Source organism: Xyrauchen texanus, chromosome 31 (genome assembly GCF_025860055.1).
Source record: "Xyrauchen texanus isolate HMW12.3.18 chromosome 31, RBS_HiC_50CHRs, whole genome shotgun sequence".
Classification (NCBI taxonomy): Eukaryota; Metazoa; Chordata; class Actinopteri; order Cypriniformes; family Catostomidae; genus Xyrauchen; species Xyrauchen texanus.
Window position 1 is genome coordinate 18,414,822 of NC_068306.1, and position 20,617 is coordinate 18,435,438.

A 20,617-nucleotide genomic window follows, 5' to 3' on the forward strand; every position below is an offset into this window, starting at 1 on the left:
GACATTCTCTAGTAAGGACAAAAATCACCATAAACAGTGCTAGAGGAAGTTGCATGTTGCACTTTACAGAAACAGAAAACTGAAGACAACATCAGCAAAAAGAGTCCATATACACAAGACAAGAGAGTGTCCATATTACTAGGGGAATATACAGATACTGATGGGAGGTTTGCTTTTCAAAAATAATTTCCTCATAACATTGTTTTCCCCTGTGTCTTCTTGTAGTTTAAATCCATACAGCTATGATGAAACCTGTCTGTCCAGCAGTGTGGATCACTTGCCTCTGGCTGCTCTTCCCATCCTTGCCATTGCTGCCCCCCATTACTTGAATGCTGTGGCTACAGTCATTGCTCAGGCCAATCAGGTTTACCAAAACTTCCTTCAGTCCCCAGAGGGTGTGGGCTTCACTGGTCAGGTATACTCACTGATCAAATGAGACAATAATATGTAAACCAGTGGAACTACTTAACTTACCTGAGGATGCTTGTCAATTTTACACAAAGAAAAGTCAGACACATTTAACAAACATAACTCAGTGTTTATAGTGTCCAATGGTATTTTGGCTAGATTTTTGAAACGGTAATATGGGTAATATAAAATGCACTAAATCTAACAGGAGCTAACCAATAATGTTTTTAAATATTAATGAGAAGTTAAAAATACATCTTTACCTTATCAATGCATAAACTTAACCATTAGTGTTTTAAAAACGCAGAAGCAAAATTAAAAATCAAATTATTTAGAGCAATCACATCATTTCGTGCCATTGCTATGACTCTGTAATGTCATGTGCCAGATTGAGTGCATGGTTGGTCTTGAACCGTGGTCCACAGACCCTTAAGTTCAACACTCTTATCAGACGAGCTATCGTGCAAGCTATACGTGTATGAATAAGTGTGTATATGTTGGTGAGTCTGTAATAAAAACATTACAATATTTTGTTTCTCAAAAGATGTGATTTTGTACAAGTGTGGATATCATAAAAAAGCAGGTTCGTAGAGAGAAAAATAAAGTATTTATAAAGTCATAATCAGCCATTCAAGTCATGATTTGAGTGAATTTCTTTTTATTGTATTTATTTATTGTAGCACCTCTAGTGTTCATTTCATATGGAAACTGCAGGGAATTATACCTTTAGACACGTATAACAAGTTTTGCAAAAAGTTATATAGAGTCACGTTTTCACTATGAGACCAGGTTGCAAAGTTTTCCTATAATAGGAATTTAGCTAAAAAACTACACTTATTAGCATGCATTTGAAGTAGCCTATGTTTAATTTTGTCATATAATAAAGTAGGACATGCAGTCACATCTCAAACATTGTTGAGATAGTGGCAATTCAACAAAAGCACATTTAATTTTAAAATATCTGTTGACTCATTTCCGGGTTTGGTTGCAGAACTCAACTATAGAATCACTATAAGATGATTCTCATGAAACCTGTCAAGAAAATGTCCTGGTCCTATGTTACTACAAAATATAATATACAATTAAAATAAATAAATAAATTCACATTTTGCATGTAGAAAATTATGCCTTTGTAGGGCCATTAAGATTTTAACATTGTGACAATATTTTCAAGAATAATTTTCATGAAGATGGACATTATGATATTAAGATACTGCATTGTACATTATAATTTTTTTATTTGTACTTTTCTCCCAATTTGGAATGCCCAATTCCCACTACTTAGTAGGTTCTCATGGTGGCGCGTTTACTCACCACAATCCGGGTGGCGGAGGACAATTCTCTATTGCCTCCGCTTCTGAGAGAGTCAATCCGTGCATTTAATCACGTGGCTTGTTGTGCACGACACCACGGAGACTCCACATGTGGAGGCTCATGCTACTCTCCACAATACACGCACAATTTACCACGCGCCCCTTTGAGAGCGAGAACCACTAATCGCAACCACTAGGAGGTTTCCCCATGTGACTTTACCTGTCACATCCACACTCCCTCTCTCACTCCATACTCCGCTCTCTCTCCCCTGAGTATTAATTACCCACACCTGTTCCCATCTCTCATCAACTCACCCCTATAAGTACTCAACCTGCCACTTCATCCTTGTCAAGTCTCTGCAAGGAAATCAAAGACTCACTTGCTCGGCTAACACCAACAAGAAGCTTATACTCTCTCCATCGATTCCCAAGTCCTAGACCTTCCAAGACTCTTTCGTCTTCCTTCTATACTCAGCGCTCACTCTCTGTGTAATCTTCCTGTGATCTCCAACTCCGTTCTCAACAAGCTAAGTTCATCTCCCCACATTACTGCTTGCTTTCTAATCTGTGTGTTCAATAAAGCTCCCGCATCTGGGTTAACCAGTCATCTGTGCCTTTGTGCTGCGATACACTACCCTCCCTTGGAACCGGGCCAATTTGTTTGCTTAGGAGACCTGGCTGGACTCACTCAGCACAGCCTTGATTAGAACTCGTGACTCCAGGGGTGGTAGTCAGCATCAATACTCGCTGAGCTACCCAGGCCCCCACAATGTACATTGTTTAAAGTATTTACAGTATTATCATAGTAGTACTCCCTTGACATTGCCTTTCATTTTTGCTGAGAAAATTATTGTAATAAACAGCATCTTTAAAAAACAAAAAGCAAAACAAAAACAAGAGTAAAATGTGACTGTGCTACGGTAATGAGTATCATACTTGAAAACAATGGGAATAGTAAAACATTTAAGTGTCTGGACCTGTTATGGTAATGAGAATTCAGGGGTAAAATGTGCTTAAGTGTCCTAAAAATCAAGTTACAATCGAACTAAAATTTAGATTTTTTTTTCCGTCCTAAATGTAAGCTTAATTTTCATTAAGCAAAATAAAATTTGATATTTTTTTACTATTGATTTGGAGTTAAATAGGACCAGGACAGTCTCTACACAGAGAAATATCACTCTATAGAGGTAAATGGGAGATGATAGCAAATATAATTTTTGCATTCCCATTTGCTTCAACAGCTAAAGAACCCACTATAATGTTCCCATGACATTCAAAAATAGAAAAGATTACTCCAGTCAAAAGAGAGAACTTGGCCATATTTACTGCCACTCCCTCAGCAGCTGAAATTGAAATCCCATCGCAGCATGTTGATTACATTTTAAAGGGCACCTATTATGGCATTTAAAATGTTCCTAATATTGTTTTGGGAGTCCCCAACAACAGTTTTACATGCATGCAATGACAAAAAACACTTTTGTTGTCTTATAATATGCATTTATGTTTACCTGATTTGCTCACCGACTCCCAAATGATTCGTTCAACGACTCATTTTTCCAAACCCCTCCTTTGCGTGACGCTAATCTGCGGTGATTGGTCAGATGACCCAGTCAGTTGTGATTCGTATACTCTGTGCAGAGATTGTCGGAAACGGAACGCCCATCACCGCTTTGTAGTAAAAAAATCAAAATCAGAGAAGGAATTTGAGTTGATTTATGTTAGCGATTATAGCCCAAAGTTCGGTGGTAAACACCCAATCAGTTATTGTTTGCGTTAGCCCAACGCATAAACATATTGGTAAAGCACTGCATTACTACAAGTCATTGCTCTATTATTTATGACAACTCAAATAACATCGACAAACATTTCACATATTTCAAAAAAATTGACATTGGAGACCTAGAAGCTTGATAATTTTTCGTCTTGACGTCACAACGAAAAGGAAAATGACTCATTGGAAAACCGATTCATTACATTGACTCAGAGTCGACTCCTACTTTTGAGAGACAAAAACTTTTTTTATGGTGAACTTTCATATATAAAAGTTTGCAGGATGTTTTTGTTCACTTAAATCTATGTTACACACTACATGAAAGGTAATTTTCAAAATTCCATAATAGGTGCCCTTTAATTAATGCCAGCATTATATAACGTAGAAAGTTAGACGTACCCAACTAAATCAAGGTGGAAATATGTCATCAAAGTCTTTGAAAAGAGCACAGCTCTTTATATACTGGGCAAGACATAATATTTAAATGTGAATAATATTTATTGACACACATTCTGTATTGCTGTTATTCAGGTGTGTCTGGTGGCAGACTGTGTTGGCGGTGTACTCTGTTTTGACGCCTTGTGTTTCAGTGGTGACAAGCAACACAGAAGCCCTGAGGGCGGCATCAAGAACAACAGTACAGAGAGTCTCAAGGTGCAGATGAACATATACTCACATAATGTCAGCCTGAACTCTTGCCTTTCACTTTTACGTTTGGATCTGACTGTAATTGTGTCCTTATCACACATAAATCCATGTCTAGACTTCATGTGAATCCTTCACATCTTTGCTCCATATCTGTCCTTCAAATCTCTCTCCACCCTTCTCATTTCTAAAATGTTGTCTTCTCAATTGTCTGCTCGACTTCCTTTTTATTTTTTTAGGGTTTCTAGTTCCCATAATGACATGTCTGGATCTAAGTGGCAACTCATTTTAAGCTGCAATAAAATACATGGGTTGGCTTAAAATGTATTTTATTAAACACTTCTTCTGAATTGTTTCCCTTTTATACAGTGTCTGCTTTTTGCAACTCTATTTGCATTAATTCCCTGTGGCCCTGTCTTTCTGCATTATCTGTGCTGATGGTTTAATAAAAGCTTAGTCACCTGTGCAGTGCCAGCGTACATTAAAAGGACATCACATGGCACATCTGCTGATGAGCAGATGCCTCAAGAACAGAGGAACTCGAGCAAACAAGCCATTAGAGAGCTGGATGTATTGCATCAGTCGGCCAGTCAGAGATGTGGCTATTGACCATTATTTGGCTATTGACCATTATTTGAGGCTTATGACTGTTAATGGCTTCACACCCCCAACACAATCTAATTTACGAGTTATTAATTACTTTGTGTTTGGTGGCCCTGCTTGACTCTGTAGGGGTGCAAGAGCAAGGTCATATTTTGTGGTTTGCTGCTTATAAAATGCACAAACAAATGCCAAGATATGACAGAATTGTATAAGGAATATTTATAAGAATAATAAGGAATGTTATTAGTTATTTATGTGTAGAACAAGTCAAGTGTTTGGGGTCAGTGTTTAAATAAAATGATTTTGTATGAACTATAAGTTTGTCATCCCAAATTAACTGTGGAAATGCACGTAGATACATTGTCCTATGATATTTGGCTGATGAAGGCTTTTGTTGGCAGTTCATTTATGGTCTGTTTATTAAATTTTTAAGAGAGTGTAGTCCATTCTTTGACCAAGATGATACAGGCGTCAATCAGTAAAGGGCATTTTAATTTTGGTGAAGTCCGTTGTAGTAGAATGAAGTGAAGTCGGGCTGGCACAGGCTGCAGTTGGTCATTATCAGACTTAAACTAAGCGAGTGTGTCTGAGTCCCAAACACTGCTAGGAAGACTATTCTGTAGTTTAGCAACCAAATAAGTAAATGATCTCCCTCCTTTTATGATTTTGATATTCTCTGTATTGTTAAGAGGCCGGAGTTTTGCGATTGTAGTGAACGTGATGGATTATAGTGTGAAAGAATGTCACTTAAGTACTTTGGAGCTAAACTATTCAAAGCTTTGTAAATAATTAACAGAATTTTAAAATTAATATGAAACTTAACAGGCAGCCAATGTAACAACAATAAAATGGGGCTGATATGATCATATTTCTTGGTTCTTATCAGCGCTCTAGCTGCTGCATTTTAAACCAACTGAAGTTTATTTATTAAACCTGGATGACATTCTCCCAGTAATGCATTACAATAATCTCGTCTTGATGTCTTCAGAAGAGTTGCAATATAGCAAACAAGTCATTTAGACAACTTTTATGGTAAATCAAATGGAGCTTTTTTTGCACTTTTTGGACCTTGATAGTCTAAAGGTGATACTCAGAGAGAGGTTCTTCTTTGTTCTTCGCTAAGAGCAGTGGCGGTTCTAGCTTGTATGGTGCCCTGGGCCTAAAGGGGTCCAGAGGAAATTTTTCCAAAAAAGTAAAATCTTTGTCCCCATGTGCACTTGAAAACTGTAATCTGGCTTTTTTATGGCTTTGGAGAAGTGGCTTCTTCCTTGCTGAGCAGCCTTTCAGTTTATGCCGATATAGGACTTGTTCTACTGTGGATATGGATACATGTCTGCCTGTTTCCTTAAGCATCTTCACAAGGACCTTTGCTGTTGTTTTGGCATTAATTTGCACTTTTCGCACCAAACTACATTCATCTCTAGGAGACATCCTAGGAGACATCTCCTTCCTGAGTGGTATGATGGCTTCATGGTCCCATGGTGTTTATACTTGTGTTGTTTGTACAGATGAACATGGTCACAAAAGTGAGTACACCCCATCACATTTTTGTCAATATTTGATTATAACTTTTCATGTGACAACACTGAAGAAATGACACTTTGCTGCAATGAAAAGTAGTGAGTGTACAGCTTGTATAACAGTGTAAATTTGCTGTCTCCTCAAAATAACTCAACACACAGCAATTAATGTCTAAACCGCTGGCAATAAAAGTGAGTACACCCCTAAGTGAAAATTTCCAAATTGGGTCCAATTAGCCATTTTCCCTCCCCGGTGAAGATTATGTCAAGCCTTTAGACAATTAGCCAATTAGTTTCTGATAGGAGGTGCACTGAATTGGAGGTGTACCTGTGAATGTATTTTAAGGCCTACCTTTAAACTCAGTGCCTCTTTGCTTGACATCATGGGAAAATCAAAAGAAATCAGCTAAGAACTCTGAATTTCAAAATGCCTGAAGGTACCATGTTCATTTGTACAAACAATATTATGCAAGTATAAACATCATGGGAACACGCAGACATCATACCGCTCAGAAAGGGGATGTATTCTGTATCCTAGTTGAACGTAGTTTGGTGCGAAAAGTGCAAATCAATTCCACAACAACAGCAAAGGACCTTGTGAAGATGCTGGAGGAAACGGATAGACAAGTATTTATATCCACCGGAAAACGAGTCCTATATCGGCATAAACTGAAAGGCTGCTCAGCAAGGAAGAAGCCACTGCTCCAAAGCCATAAAAAAGCCAGATTACAGTTTTCAAGTGCACATGGGGACAAAGATTTTACTTTTGGAGAAATGTCCTCTGGTCTAATGAAACAAAAATTTAACTGTTTAATATGGCCATAATGACCATCGTTATGTTTGGAGGAAAAAGGGTGAGGCTTGCAAGCCGAAGAACACCATCCCAACCATAAAGCATGGGGGTGGCAGCATCATGTTGTGGGAGTGCTTTGCTGCAGGAGGGACTGGTGCACTTCACAAAATAGATGGCATCATGAGGAAGGAATATTATGTGGATGTATTGAAGCAATATCTCAAGACATCAGCCAGAATGTTAAAGCTCGGATGCAAATGGGTCTTCTAAATGGATATTGACCCCAAGCATACTTCCAAAGTTGTGGCAAAATGGCTTAAGGACAACAAAGTCAAGGTTTTTGAGTGGCCATCACAAAGCCCAGATAGAAAACTGTAAAAGCATGTGCGAGCAAGGAGGCCTACAAACCTGACTCAGTTACACCAGTTCTTTCTGGAGGAATGGGCCAAAATTGAAGCTACTTAATGTGAGATGCTTGTGGAAGGCTACCCAAAACGTTTGGACCCAAGTTAAACAATTTAATGGCAATGCTACAAAATACTAACTAAGTGTATGTAAACTTCTGACCCACTGGGAATGTGATGAAAGAAATAAAAGCTAAATAAAATAAATCATTCTTTCTACTATTTTTCTGAAATTTCACATTCTTAAAATAAAGGAGTGATCCTAACTGACCTAAGACAGGGAATGTTTTCTATGATTAAATGCCAGGAATTGTGAAAAACTGAGTTTAAATGTATTTGGTTAAGGTGTATGTAAAGTTCTGAATTAATTCATTTTCAACTTTTTACACCAATTGTCTCTGATTATCATATCAAGCCAGATTTGATGAACTGTCTGAGCCCTACTCTCCGTGGCAGCAAGCGCCTGAGTAAGAGCAACATTGATGTGTCAACACCAAGTGACGTGCTGTCTGGAGTCCGTCATCCACTCATCCGCAAGCAGACTGACTCATGTGATGCAGACGTGGCCAGTGGTCAGTCTGAGGTCTTTCTTAGCAGGTGAAACACTCCTTCATGGTTGGCCATCATGGCTTTATTGGCATGTGTATTTATTTTATGTTATAGTTACAGCTCGGAGGTCATTAAAATGGCTCGTCCTAGCTGGTTTCCCTGTCTAATCAGACTGGTCTTTTAGTTGGTTTTAGAGCTGTTGCCTCTTGCCATTAAAGCTCTGATGAAGAAACTGATTAAACCAGCTTAAACTTGTTTTATGGTCTTAGCTGGTCTTCCAGCCTGGTCTGGCTGACCTGTTGAATGGTTTTAGTGGTGTTTTGAGCACTTTTTAGCTGGTTTGGCACTAAACAAGCTGAGCACCAGCTTGGCCAGACTGAAAGACCACCTTAAACCAGCTAAGACCAGCAATTCATCTTAAACTGGTTTATGTAATTTTTTTAGCAGGGATGGTAAATCAAATCAACTTATCACCTCCACCTTCTTCACCCCTTTCTAGCCTCACTGATAAAAATTATTTGACATTTGAGGCAGTTTTATGCAGATCATAACATAACATCACATGGGAACAAACTAGATATCAAAGGATGCTGGGAATGTTTTGAATGCTGATGACTCTTTCAGTTGTGTTGTTCAAGGAACAGATTAATTGAGGTCTGAAATAATAACAATGCACATAATTCACTGCATTAAAACATTATTCATGAGTGCAGCAGTTTTGGCAGCAAATTCAGTTGGATAGTTCACCCAAAAATAATAATTCCATCACACACACACACACACACACACACACACACACACACACACACACACACACACACACACACACACACACACACACACACACACAGTTTTTAAGGTCTTATAAATCTTTCACTATGTGCCATTGAGGGCCTTTTTGATGATATCAGCATCAAATTAAAGCATTAATTGTGGATTTTGAATGATTAATCATTCATAAAGAGTTAATAATGAATGAAGGAAACTCATTTTCCAATGCTGCTGCCTCGCAGTCTATCTCAGGACGATCAGTGCAGCTCCAGGCAGGCTATCAATCCAGGCTGCTTTGAGTTTGATGTGTCAGACTGCTTTCTGCTGGGCTGCCCACTGGGACTGGTGCTCGCTATGAGGAGAACTGTGTTACCTGCTGTTGAGGGTACAAATCACCTTCACTCCCTAAGACACACAGATTCAAATGTTTCGATTTCGAGGGGCAAAAACCTATTTCAAAGGCAAAACAAGTAAATTTTTCTTAAGCCATTGGCAAATAGTTTTTGTGTAAAGTGTAACATAGCCAATAAGCAACAACCCTGAACCTTGATTTGCTACTTCCTAGTCAGCTGCAGGTGGTATTAGAGGGAGGGATATTCTCATTAGAGAGCATTTGAAAGAACAAAAATTTAAGCAGTGCAACGTGCCGTCAATGTATTTGGTCCATTTCCCCATGAGAGAAAGTCTGTAAATATTAAATATATACTGTATATCAGCTAAAGGTTAACTGTTAACACTTTACAATAAGGTTCCATTTGTTAACATTAGTTAATAATATTAGTTAACATGAACTAACAATGAACAGTTCTTTTACAGCATTTATTAATCTTTAATATTTAATCATTTTAAATCTTCTAAAGTTAATGTTTACTAATAAATTCAAAAATCAAAAGTTAAAATCAAAACCTAAATTTGTTAACATTAGTTAATGTACTATTAACTAACATGAACTAACAATGAACAATTGTAACTAATGTTTACAAATTTAATCTCCCTGTAAAGTGTTACTGTGCTCAATTTTGTCAACTTTTAGGAGTATATTTGTGTATAGAACAAACTTAATAGACATGGAATAATAAAAAAAAACTTTTAAAGAAAAAAACCCATAAATGTTATTTATAGTAATATTTAGAAATGTCATGCTTGTTGCTTCCTGACAACTGATAATTGCTCTTTTTCCCTCATCCCCTTCTATTAGTGGCTCAGCTCCGTCCAGCTTGTTCTCAGATTTTTAATCTGTTCTACTCATCGGACCCCTCCGCATCACGTCTGGAGCCCTTATTGCACCCAGCTCTCACCCAACTGCCCCCCTTCCCTGTCCCTCGTTACCAGCGTCACCCCCTGGGTGATGGGCGCTCCACTCTCATCGGTAAGAGGCTTATTTGAGATTTACCGACTGTTATCAGTGAATTAAAATAAGGACATCATAACAGCCCTGATCCTTTTTTGGGTAGAGGTTTTTTTTCATCTTCAAGTACAATTATGCATGCATAATCTGCTTTTCTAATGGATTGGACTGGACAATCTTGAAATGATTGGCTTATGCCTTATGCAGATACCTTATGAATATATATTACACATTAAATGGGCTATTCAGTGAGGGATATTGCATTTTAAATCAGTATCCTTCTATCTTAAAAAGTCATGTCTTTGGCATTTCCCCTGAGATATCTGGATAACACAGTTGTAAACAGTAAGATTGTTTAATCCAAAAACCTTGTTTAAATACTTCGATATTTTAGTCTAATCCGAGGTCATTTGTGGAATTGAACTAAGAATATTAGTATTTACATAGCACTGTGAAACACTGTCAAGAAAAACAATAATACGAATTTATCCACAGGACTTAATTACACTGTAAAAAATGTTTTGTCATGTAACCTAAAAACGTGGCAACATCTACATAACTGTATAAAATGGATCATTCTTATAAATTCTGATTGGATGAGCTGCATTCAAGTCATTGAAAAATGTCAATAAATACAGACTTATAACTGCTACAACCAAGATAATGAACTGTTTTGCTTGGCAGAAGAATTGTTTACAATTATTGATAATAAATATAACTTTTATGAAGATTTCTGTTTTTTTTTTAATCATATTTGATAGTTATAGTTGTTGATATTGCTTTTTAAAACGGTTTTTATGCAAAAACATTGACTGAATCAATCTGACTATATTAAGTTACACCAATAAAAGTAGTTTTTAAAGGTTAAATCAGGAAGAAATAGTACCTTTTTTAGGAAATAACCGTCCGTGAAAAGCATTTAAAGCTGGCCATTAACAATGCCTGTCTTGGATATTCACAATATGTATTAGTCTTTACCTGCAGTTTAGTCTTTAAGTTTCAGAATTCTAAAATATGAGTTCTTGTGTTATTGACTTGTACACTGACATTTGGAATATTTTACCTTCATGTTAAGCCCTTTTAGCCATGTTAAGTATGGGCACATTGATAAATTGAAGTGGTATTTTCCCTTTTACCTTTCTTGGGTCGTAATTATTCTGCAGTGTAATCCGCCTCACTCTGTGTCAAGAAATGCTCTCAAATTAGTCCCGAACAGAGGTTACAGCCAGAAGAACAGAGGGCCAAAAGTATCGCAGTTAGTGATTGCCAGGATAGAGAGGGAACACACTGACATGACAGCTGGCTTTTGGGAGAAATCAAATTAAATCCTTTCACACCATTGTTATACATTTTAGATCCTTATAATGCTATACAACCTTACAAAGACTGTTTTATAATTCTTAAACTGATTGTTTGCAATAAAGAAAATGTATTTATATTATTTACATTACTGAGATCACCTTTAAAGAAATAGTTCACCTAAAAATGAAATAATTTAATGAATGTATGTTGTCTAATTCAATAAAGTGGCGGCAGACAGTGATTTACTTTAATGCTTAAAAAAGCTTCAAAAGTGTCATAAAAGTAGTTCATGCATCATATTCCAAGTCTTCTCAAGGCATTCGGTCACTTTGTATGATAAACATTACGAGGGTGATTTAAGTGTTGACAGAATTTTCATTTTTGGGAAAATTATTCCTTTAACAGTTTGGGTTTTATTCATAAGACACCCATTTACTTGGTGACAACAAACAGAAATCTTGAACAGCATTCTTTGCTCTGTCAAATCTGTAAATTTCTGTCTGCCTTTTTTGTGTTTATTTATTTATGTCTCTGCAAAGCTGACACAGTACTCAGACACTTGTCAGACAGCTGTGTTTCTGCAGATGGAGTCCCAGGGCAGTCTTGCACAGGAAATGCGTCCCACAGGGTCAGTGAACGAGTGATACGTTGTTGCCCCTCTCTCTCTGGCACTGACACCCAACTGACTGAACCCACCCCGAGCGAGCCTGTTGGCACTATCTCACACAGTGAGTCTAAAGAGCACTGCATGTCAATGTGTGTATCTTTTATTAATTTCTGTATGGAAGTCACCAGCTTTTAGGCTACCTATATGTGCTTCAGGCATTAAATGCAATTTAAATGATGTTGCAATAATTTTTTCTCGTCTATATCTTTCTTTCTCTCTCAGTATGTAGTAGGTGGTGGGGGTCAAAGCGGTTAGATTACGTGCTGTACTGTCCAGATGTGCTCACCACCTTCCCCACTATAGCTCTGCCTCAACTGTTCCATGCCTCATACTGGGAGTCCACAGATGCCATCGCCTTTATTCTCAGACAGGTGAGTGCACACTCCATATGCCAAGCTCATGCCCGTTTAAATGGATAGTTTACCCAAAAATGACTATACTCACGTTATAACTGCCATTATAAAAACCTATAGAAAAATCTGGAGGGAACCCATGGTGATCTATTTAAACAGTAGAATACAGCCCTTATACAACCCAGAGCGATGACATCTCAGATCATTACCTCGTCTCTTGTACACTGCACTTAGCAAAGGTCACTCAATCTATGCTGCGTTATCGATCAAGTAGAACTATTCTTTCAACCATAAAAGATAGCTTCACTAATAATCTTCCAGATTTGTCTCAAATACATAGTGAGCCAAAAAGTTCAGAAGAACTTGATGTAGTCACTGACAATATAAATACAGTCTTATCTAGCTCTTGTGAATGGAGCGCAAGTTGAAGAGTACAAAAATAGAGGTGTTTCGTGGTGCATGGAAAGATAGTGTCTCTTGCTACAGACTGGCTCTAAAAGCTGTCAGATCAGCATATTTTAGCTTACTCATAGAAAATAACCACATCAGTCCTAGGTGTTTGTTAGTGGTGTAACGGTTCTCAGTAAAACGGTTTGGGAAGCATTGGCACCGCGGTTGGTTCACCTCAAGTTCAATGACGCATCTGGAGCATAAGTTTTGGTCAAGAAAACAAAGCGTCAAACTGACAGGCACAGTTTGCACCTGAATGGATCTGTAGATGGATACGCTCCGCCTGTGTTTCATGTAGGTCACCTTGATGACATCACAGTTCTGCACGCATTGTATGTAGTTGAAAAGTGGAGAAAATGAGACGCTGATAGAGAAGCCCCCTGTGTTTCTCCTTTCTGGGAACATTTTCTTTTTGCAGTCAATTACAACAGCGATGGTCAAAAGACATTTAAAAAACAGGCATTGTTTGCATACACCACTCGACACGAGTGCTGTATACTGGTAATATATGACAATAATGCATGTGAGGGTTTATTTAAACCACGCAAGCAAGTTCTTCCTGTTTCCTCGCATGGCTGTAATCTATCACGAGCGTCAATAATGCACTCTGATTAATGGCATTAAGATGCCATCATAGTAATACATTGATACATGATTAATCATTTATGCCGACATTACCCAGGGAAAGAGCCGCAGGTGAGTCAAAACTGCACACACTCTCCATTTTTAAGCAGGCACTCATTGCTAATTCGGACAGACAAGAAACAATAACTAAAGCACTTGGGGTGTTCATGTGGGATTTCCCATATTATTAAAAAAACTCGAGCAGCATTATCACATCATCCCTTCTCGTATGCATTTTAATAGCAAGGTTATTCCTTATTTAATGATGTATAGCTTCCGAATATTGAATATATATTGAGATGAATTTTAAGTGCACTTTATGTTGATGCATGTAGCATATTAGTGCAGGTATTAAGTTAAAATTTTGATTTAGTAATTAGAGAAAATATTTTTCTTTAGTTAAGGACCCTGATGAAAAATAACCATGGTTTTGCTATAGTAATATTGTAGTACCATGACTGCTGTTGCCATGGTTTTCTGAGTAGAAATCATGGTTTTGATACAATCAACCATGGTTTTATAACAGCAATGCTGTAGTTTCTATATAGTAACCATGATTGTACTATATATTGTAACCATGACAGTACCTATGTTTATACTGTGGTTACAATGATTTTACTACAAATGCCATGGTTAAGCTATGGTTACTGTTGTAAAAAATTATTGTTATTTAAGGGCAAACCTTAACTGCTCATCAACTGCACAATACCATCCCAACGGTGAAGCATGGTGGTGGTAACATCATGCTGTGAGGGTGTTTTACAGTGGCGGGGACTGGGGGACTGGTCAGGGTTGAAGGAAATGGCAGAAAATCCCCCGATCCAGGTGTGCTAAGCCTGTCGCATCATACCCAAACACTTGAAACTGTAATCGCTGCCAAAGGTGCTTCAACTAAGTACTGAGTTAAGGGTATGTGTCCAGTTGCATAATACACAATTTTTTCCCTTAAATATAACACTTGAAGTGTGATTTTCACATAGGTAAGGAAATTACATGAGGGTGTTGCATATAATCCCTTAGACTCTTCTCTTAGCTAAGGGAAACCATTAAGGAATTTACCACAGTGAGCCAGATTTGACCAGTAATAACATTCTACTGTTACCATGGATATGACATGCAGCTACCTACTTTCAGAAGATTGGAAATGTCCCAACCAATATTTCGGCAATTTTACCACATTGAAAATATTTGAACTTTATACTATGTTTTTTAGTTTCATTTAAATGACTATTAAACTTTCTCAGTATCATTAATAATGTGTACATTTTTGTCCAATCGCTTCTGAAGCAGAAAATACATGCACAAGGGGGCATGTACAATCCTTGAAATTAATAGATTCAAACACTTTTTTTTTTTTTTAAACATCCTGAGTTTTGCAAGCTGTCCAATTAATGAAGGATTCTGCTTTTACGGCCGGTATGCGCCCTCCTGAAGAAGAGACTTTTTAATTTTATTGTCAGGTGAGGGTTGCATGGGGGTGCAAGATGTTTAGATGCTTGTTTAACTGTGCAGAGAACTGATTGTCATCCTAAATTAAGAATGGTCAGTAAGACTATGTTCCCCTTCTGTCTCTCTGTTATATCCTAAGTTACCGAAAACTTGTGTGATGGAATGAATCAGGCAGAGACAGATATGGGTTTCTGCTAAATATAATTATTTGTAACGAATCATAGCAATACACCCAATCTTATTTACAGCGCAAATAGTGAAACAACAAATATCTATTTACAGAATATGTACAAATGGCAGGACAAAAAAACAACAAACCAGACAAAGGAGTAAAAGACAATGAGCGGTGCTAAAGCAAAGAAATCAACAAAACAAAACTTCTATCTTTATCTTTAAGTCTCAAGCTAACGCAGAAAATAAAAATATGAAAACAATACTTAAACTACACTAACTAAACAAACTTCATAAATACAGAGGATAGCACCCGCTGTTTACCTGGTGGGTTCAGACAAACTCAAATCCTACGTAGTGTAGTGTAGATCACGTGACATGCTACCCTATCCCCACTCTCAAGGTCCAAAAAGTTAGTTTTTGAATAATCGATTTAAGTGAAGCAATGTTACAACAGATAAACCAAGTAACAAAAATGATTGTCTCGCTAACACATCAAAGTAGCTATTACAAGTCCGAAGACAAAAGAGAGAAAAACAAGCCTCCTTCCTTGTTGTCACTTCCATGTTTTATAGAGAGAAGGAGAGTCCGGATTGGTTCCTTGAGGGGAGGTTGTCACGTAAACTAATGAAGATTGACAGGATGAATAACCATTCACTGAACCTAAGAATCATGACAGTAAAGATGAATGGGAGAAAAGAAAACAATCGAAATACGCTGCAGCACGTAACACTCTCACTCGACGTTTTGTCGAATGTAGTGACACAAGGGGTCTTTCTTGAGAGCCTTGCGTACCTCTGAACTTGAGAAAAGGCAATGAGAAATTGGCTGACAGAAACCGCATGTCGGACATACGGACATAAAGGGAAGCGGACGTGCGTCTGTCAGAGCGGTTGTGCAGCAGCAAGCTGAATCTCACTACTGTTCCACTCACCTCTATAAGCAGAGTATGGCTGTTGGGTCTACGGCGCGTTACCAGCGGCTTTCTCCTTCTCTGCACTCGGTGCAGTCCACGCCCCTGGGCTCTTCGACAGCACTTCTGTTGAAAGAGTGCATACTTCTAAAAGAGAGTATTTTCCCTCTAAAAGAGTTTATTTTCACTCACAAAAGAGCAATTCACAGCAGGCGTTGAACGCTTCAAAGAACACGTCTTTTTAAAGATGCCCTTCCGCCTCTGTGTAGTTCCTGGATGCGTTCGATATCTCTCTACGAAACTGACGGTCATACACGCTGCCCTGTGTGCCTGGGTAGCGATCACACTGAGGTAGCGATCACACTGAGGCAGCGTCTGTCGATGGTTCATGTACTCACTGCAGGAATATGACCATGGCAGCATTGCGGTTGCGGCTTTCATTTCTCAAAGTGAATGCCACTTCAGCCACCCCCCGCGTCGCTCCTTCTACCCATGGGATTGAGGACGACCCGGCTGGCTATGGAGGTGATTTGGCGATGGCAGTGGGCTCGGTTTCTTCCGTCCAGGCTCGAGGTGAGTGTGGCTCACATCACGGCCAGCCCGCATTCTCCCTCATCAGTTGGATGATAACATCGCCGCTGCATTGTAGAGCGTTCAGGCGTCTGACGCAGAAGACTCGACTGAGCTGCCACCTTCGAGTCAGCCTGCGCAGCCTGAGGCCAATGCGCAGATAGCCGACATGCTGTAACTGTAACAACTGTAACCCTCCGTCCTCCCCACAGTCCTCACAGCTTGACGGTTCGTACTTCGGGTCAGGGCGCCGCTCCCAGCCATCGCCCTTCAGCTCGCTTTCTTCGAGCCCTCTAAAACAGTTCCAGAGGCTTCTCTGGCATATGGAATCTGCGGTCGCGCCACTCGGGTTGATGCATATGAGACCGCTTCAGCACTGGCTTCAGACTCGAGTCCCGAGATGGGCATGGCGCAAGGGCACATACCGTGTGTTAATCACCCCTTCGTGCTGTCAGACTTTCAACCCTTGAAGACCTCTGTTTTCTGCGGACTGGAGTCCCCCTACAGCGGGTGTACAGACGTGTCGTGGAAACCACAGACGCCTCTCAACTGGGTGCAACGGGTGCTGGCTCCTGGATAGGGCCCTGACTGCATTGGCTGTATTCCTTGCCCTGGAGAGGTTTCTCCCACTGATCTGGAGCAAGCACATCTTGATCCGTTCCGACAGTACTGTGACGGTAGCGTACATAAATCACCAAGGCAGCGTGTGCTCTCGTCTTATGTCACAACTCTCCTGCCATCTCGACTCAGGTCGCTGCACGCCACTCATATCCTGGGCAACCTCAACCCGAGTCGTGACAGGTCTCACTCAGCGGAAAGTGGAGCCTCCACCCCCAGGTGGTCCAGCTGATTTTGGGCCGATTCGGCATGGCACAGGTAGATCTTTGCCTCCCATGACAATTCCCACTGCCCGCTCTGGTACTCCCTAACAGAGGCCCCTCTTGGGGCAGACACGCTGGCACACAGCTGGCCCCGGGAGCTGCGCAAGAACGCATTTCCCCCAGTGAGCCTTCTTGCACTGGTGCTGTGCAAGATCAGGGAGGACGAGGAACAAGTCACTTTGGTGGCTCCTTACTGGCCCACTCGGACTTGGTTCTCAGATCTCATGCTCCTCATGACAGCACCTCCCTGGCAAATTCCCCTGAGGAAGGACCTTCTTTCCCAGGGACTGGGCACCCTCTGGCATCCGTGCCCAGACCTCTGAAACCTCCATGTCTGGCCCTGGACGGGACGCGGAAGATCTGAGTGACCTGCCACCTATGGACACGATCAACCAAGCCAGAGCTCCCTCTACCAGGCAGCTTTACGTCCTAAAGTGGCACTTGTTCACAAATTGGTGTTCTGAACACCCGCAGAGGTGCGTAGTTCGGTCAGTGCTTTCATTCTTGCAAGTGATGTTGGAGGGGAGGCTGTCCCCCTCCACCTTGAAGGTGTATGTTGCTGCTATCGCGGCCCACCATGACGCAGTAGACGGCAAGTCATTGGGCAAGCACGACTTAATCATCAGGTTCCTAAGAGGTGCCTGGAGGTTAAATCTTTCCCGAACAAGCCTGTTCCCCTCCTGGGAACTCTCAGTGGACCTCACAGGCCTTCAGAGACACCCCCTTCGAGCTGTTAGAATCAGTTGGACTCAGGGCCCTCTCTCTAAAGACTGCCCTGCTAATTGCGCTCACCTCCATCAAGAGGGTCGGGGACCTGCAAGCGTTCTCTGTCAGCGACACTTGCCTGGAATTCGGTCCGGCAGACACATATGTGATCCTAAGACTGCGACCGGTCTACGTGCCCAAGGTTCCTACCACGCTCAGGTAGTGAACCTGCAAGCGCTGCCCCGGTAGGAGGCAGACCCAGTCCCTTCGTTGCTGTGTCCGGTACATGCTTTGCATACCTACTTGGACCACACGCAGAGCTTTTGATGCTCTGAGCAGCTCTTTGTCTGCTTCAGTGGACAGCGGAAAGGGAACGCTGTCTCCAAACAGAGGCATCACACCCAGGCTGAAATCCCCCCCTTGCGGGTCCGAGCACATTCAACAAGGAGTGTTGCGTCCTCATGGGCACTGGACAGAGGCACCTCCCTGGCAGACATATGTAGAGTAGCGTGTTGGGCAACACCTAATACCTTCGCGAGATTTTACAATCTCAGGGTTGAGTCAGTATCGTCCCGTAGTTTCTCAGGTCCGAGCCGGTAGAGCTCATTAACACGCTGACAGTCTGGCCGGGTGGATTGCTTGCACCTAGCGCCCTTTCACTTGGCAGAGGTAAAACTGTGCGCTTTCTCTCCCAGGAGATCCTGTACATTTGGATCCCAGGATGACTCCTCCCTAGCCTTGTGGGTCCGCAATTCAGTGGAGGAATTCGCTGACTCAATCCACTGCGGGTACTCAAATCTACCCTGTACTGGTATAGGTGCTCCACAGGTCGGGACTGCTGCGTGGACTCATCCTGTGTGTATTTTCCACGGTATGGTCCCCTTACGAGTGGACCCGCGTCTCCCTTAGGCAGTTCCAGCTGCTGTCCAGTCGCCGTGTTGTAGCAACTCCCCCCTCCTTGAGGCTGGATCTACCACCGCACCATGTTTCCACATGTGACCTGAGTGGCCCATGTGATTTATTTCGCCACTTTTACCTCCCCATCCCTGGGCAGGTGTGGTCTCCGCAGGGTCTTTTCCCCCTGAAAGAATAGGAAACTGGGTAAGACCCCCTTCCCATGATGCGTGTAAGGGCCCCAGCCGTTTGGTTCTATGCGAGAAACATAGAGAGAAAAGAGGCCCGGCAAGGCTAGGCCCGTTCCCAGGTTGGCAAGCGTCGCCTTGTCCCCCTGTTTAGGGTAACCAGAAGGATTCCGATGACTTTTTATGGGGCATTGGGGAAGGGTACGTGCAGCCTGACACAACTGGTCGCCTTTGCATGTGAAATACCTGCCCGCTCTTGTGTCAGCAGTACATGTACACGGCTCAGCGCATGGCATGATATAAATTGGACCCCTAGTGCCTCATCTTCAACACAACGTCGAAGTTAGCGACAGACTGGGAACATCTAGGTTACGTATGTAACTTCCGTTCCCTGATGGAGGGAACGAGACGTTGTGTCCTCCCGGCCACGTCGCTGAGCCGAGCCATTGTGATGGCCGGACCATTTCCGGCTCCTCAGAAAAATCCTGAATAAACTCGACGTATTTCCCCGCTTTTATACCCATATGTCCGGGGGCGGGGTATGCAAATACTGTCTGCCTAATTCTCATTAGATCAGAGGCATATTCGGCGCTCAAGAGAGACCCCTTGTGTCGCTTCTTCGACACAACGCCTCGTTCCCTCCATCAGGGAACGGAGGTTACATACATAACCTAGATGTTTCTGCTGGTCCAGGGGGGCAGATTTTCTGTATAATTGCCGCTACAACATTTTACTTGGTCATGCCACAAATATGGTAAATTCTTAAAGTTAAACATGCAATCCTTGTAAATCAGAAAAAGTTGACATAAAAGTAGTGTCTTCCTCTTTTTGTTGCTTGTATACATATTGAAAGAGAAAGCTCAAGGGCCTTCTCTTTAAGATTTAAACAAGTTCAGTTTACGAAATTGTACAGCACAGTGTTAGACTAGCTATGCAAAGTAGAATGGGGGTTTTTATAGATTAATCAATTTGTGTAGAAGTAGAGTAGTAGAAGCCTATGTTTTGTCACCCATTATACATTTGCATATATACAGTGAAAAATTTTTTTTGTGTGCATTCCCCAGCTAAGCTGGGGTCAGAGCACAGGGTCAGCCATGATATAGTGCCCCTGGAGCAGATAGGGTCAAGTGCCTTGCTCAGCAGCCCAACAGTGGCTGCCCGGACTGGACAGCATCACTTTGATCCAGACACCTGGACACATGGCAGAGGCCTTCTCTTTGGTGCCCTCCCAGCAGGTGCCGCACTAGGTGACCGCCTAGTTCGCCTATGCCTAGAAACGGCCCTGGTGGTAATAGCGCGATCTTAATTATGCCAGGCAATTTTTA

General features: G+C 41.1%; 1 protein-coding gene across 1 annotated transcript in view; it reads left to right on the forward strand.

Moving 5' to 3' along the window:
* plrdgb (PITP-less RdgB-like protein) overlaps nt 1-20,617 on the forward strand; it is a 100,703-nt gene that overhangs the window by 54,818 nt on the left and 25,268 nt on the right. Inside the window, exons 6-12 of the mRNA XM_052099827.1 lie at nt 226-415; nt 4,024-4,146; nt 7,873-8,054; nt 9,020-9,162; nt 9,976-10,146; nt 11,967-12,155; nt 12,317-12,465. Of these exons, the coding sequence (XP_051955787.1) occupies nt 226-415; nt 4,024-4,146; nt 7,873-8,054; nt 9,020-9,162; nt 9,976-10,146; nt 11,967-12,155; nt 12,317-12,465 (1,147 nt within the window). The remainder of the gene's footprint in view (nt 1-225; nt 416-4,023; nt 4,147-7,872; nt 8,055-9,019; nt 9,163-9,975; nt 10,147-11,966; nt 12,156-12,316; nt 12,466-20,617) is intronic.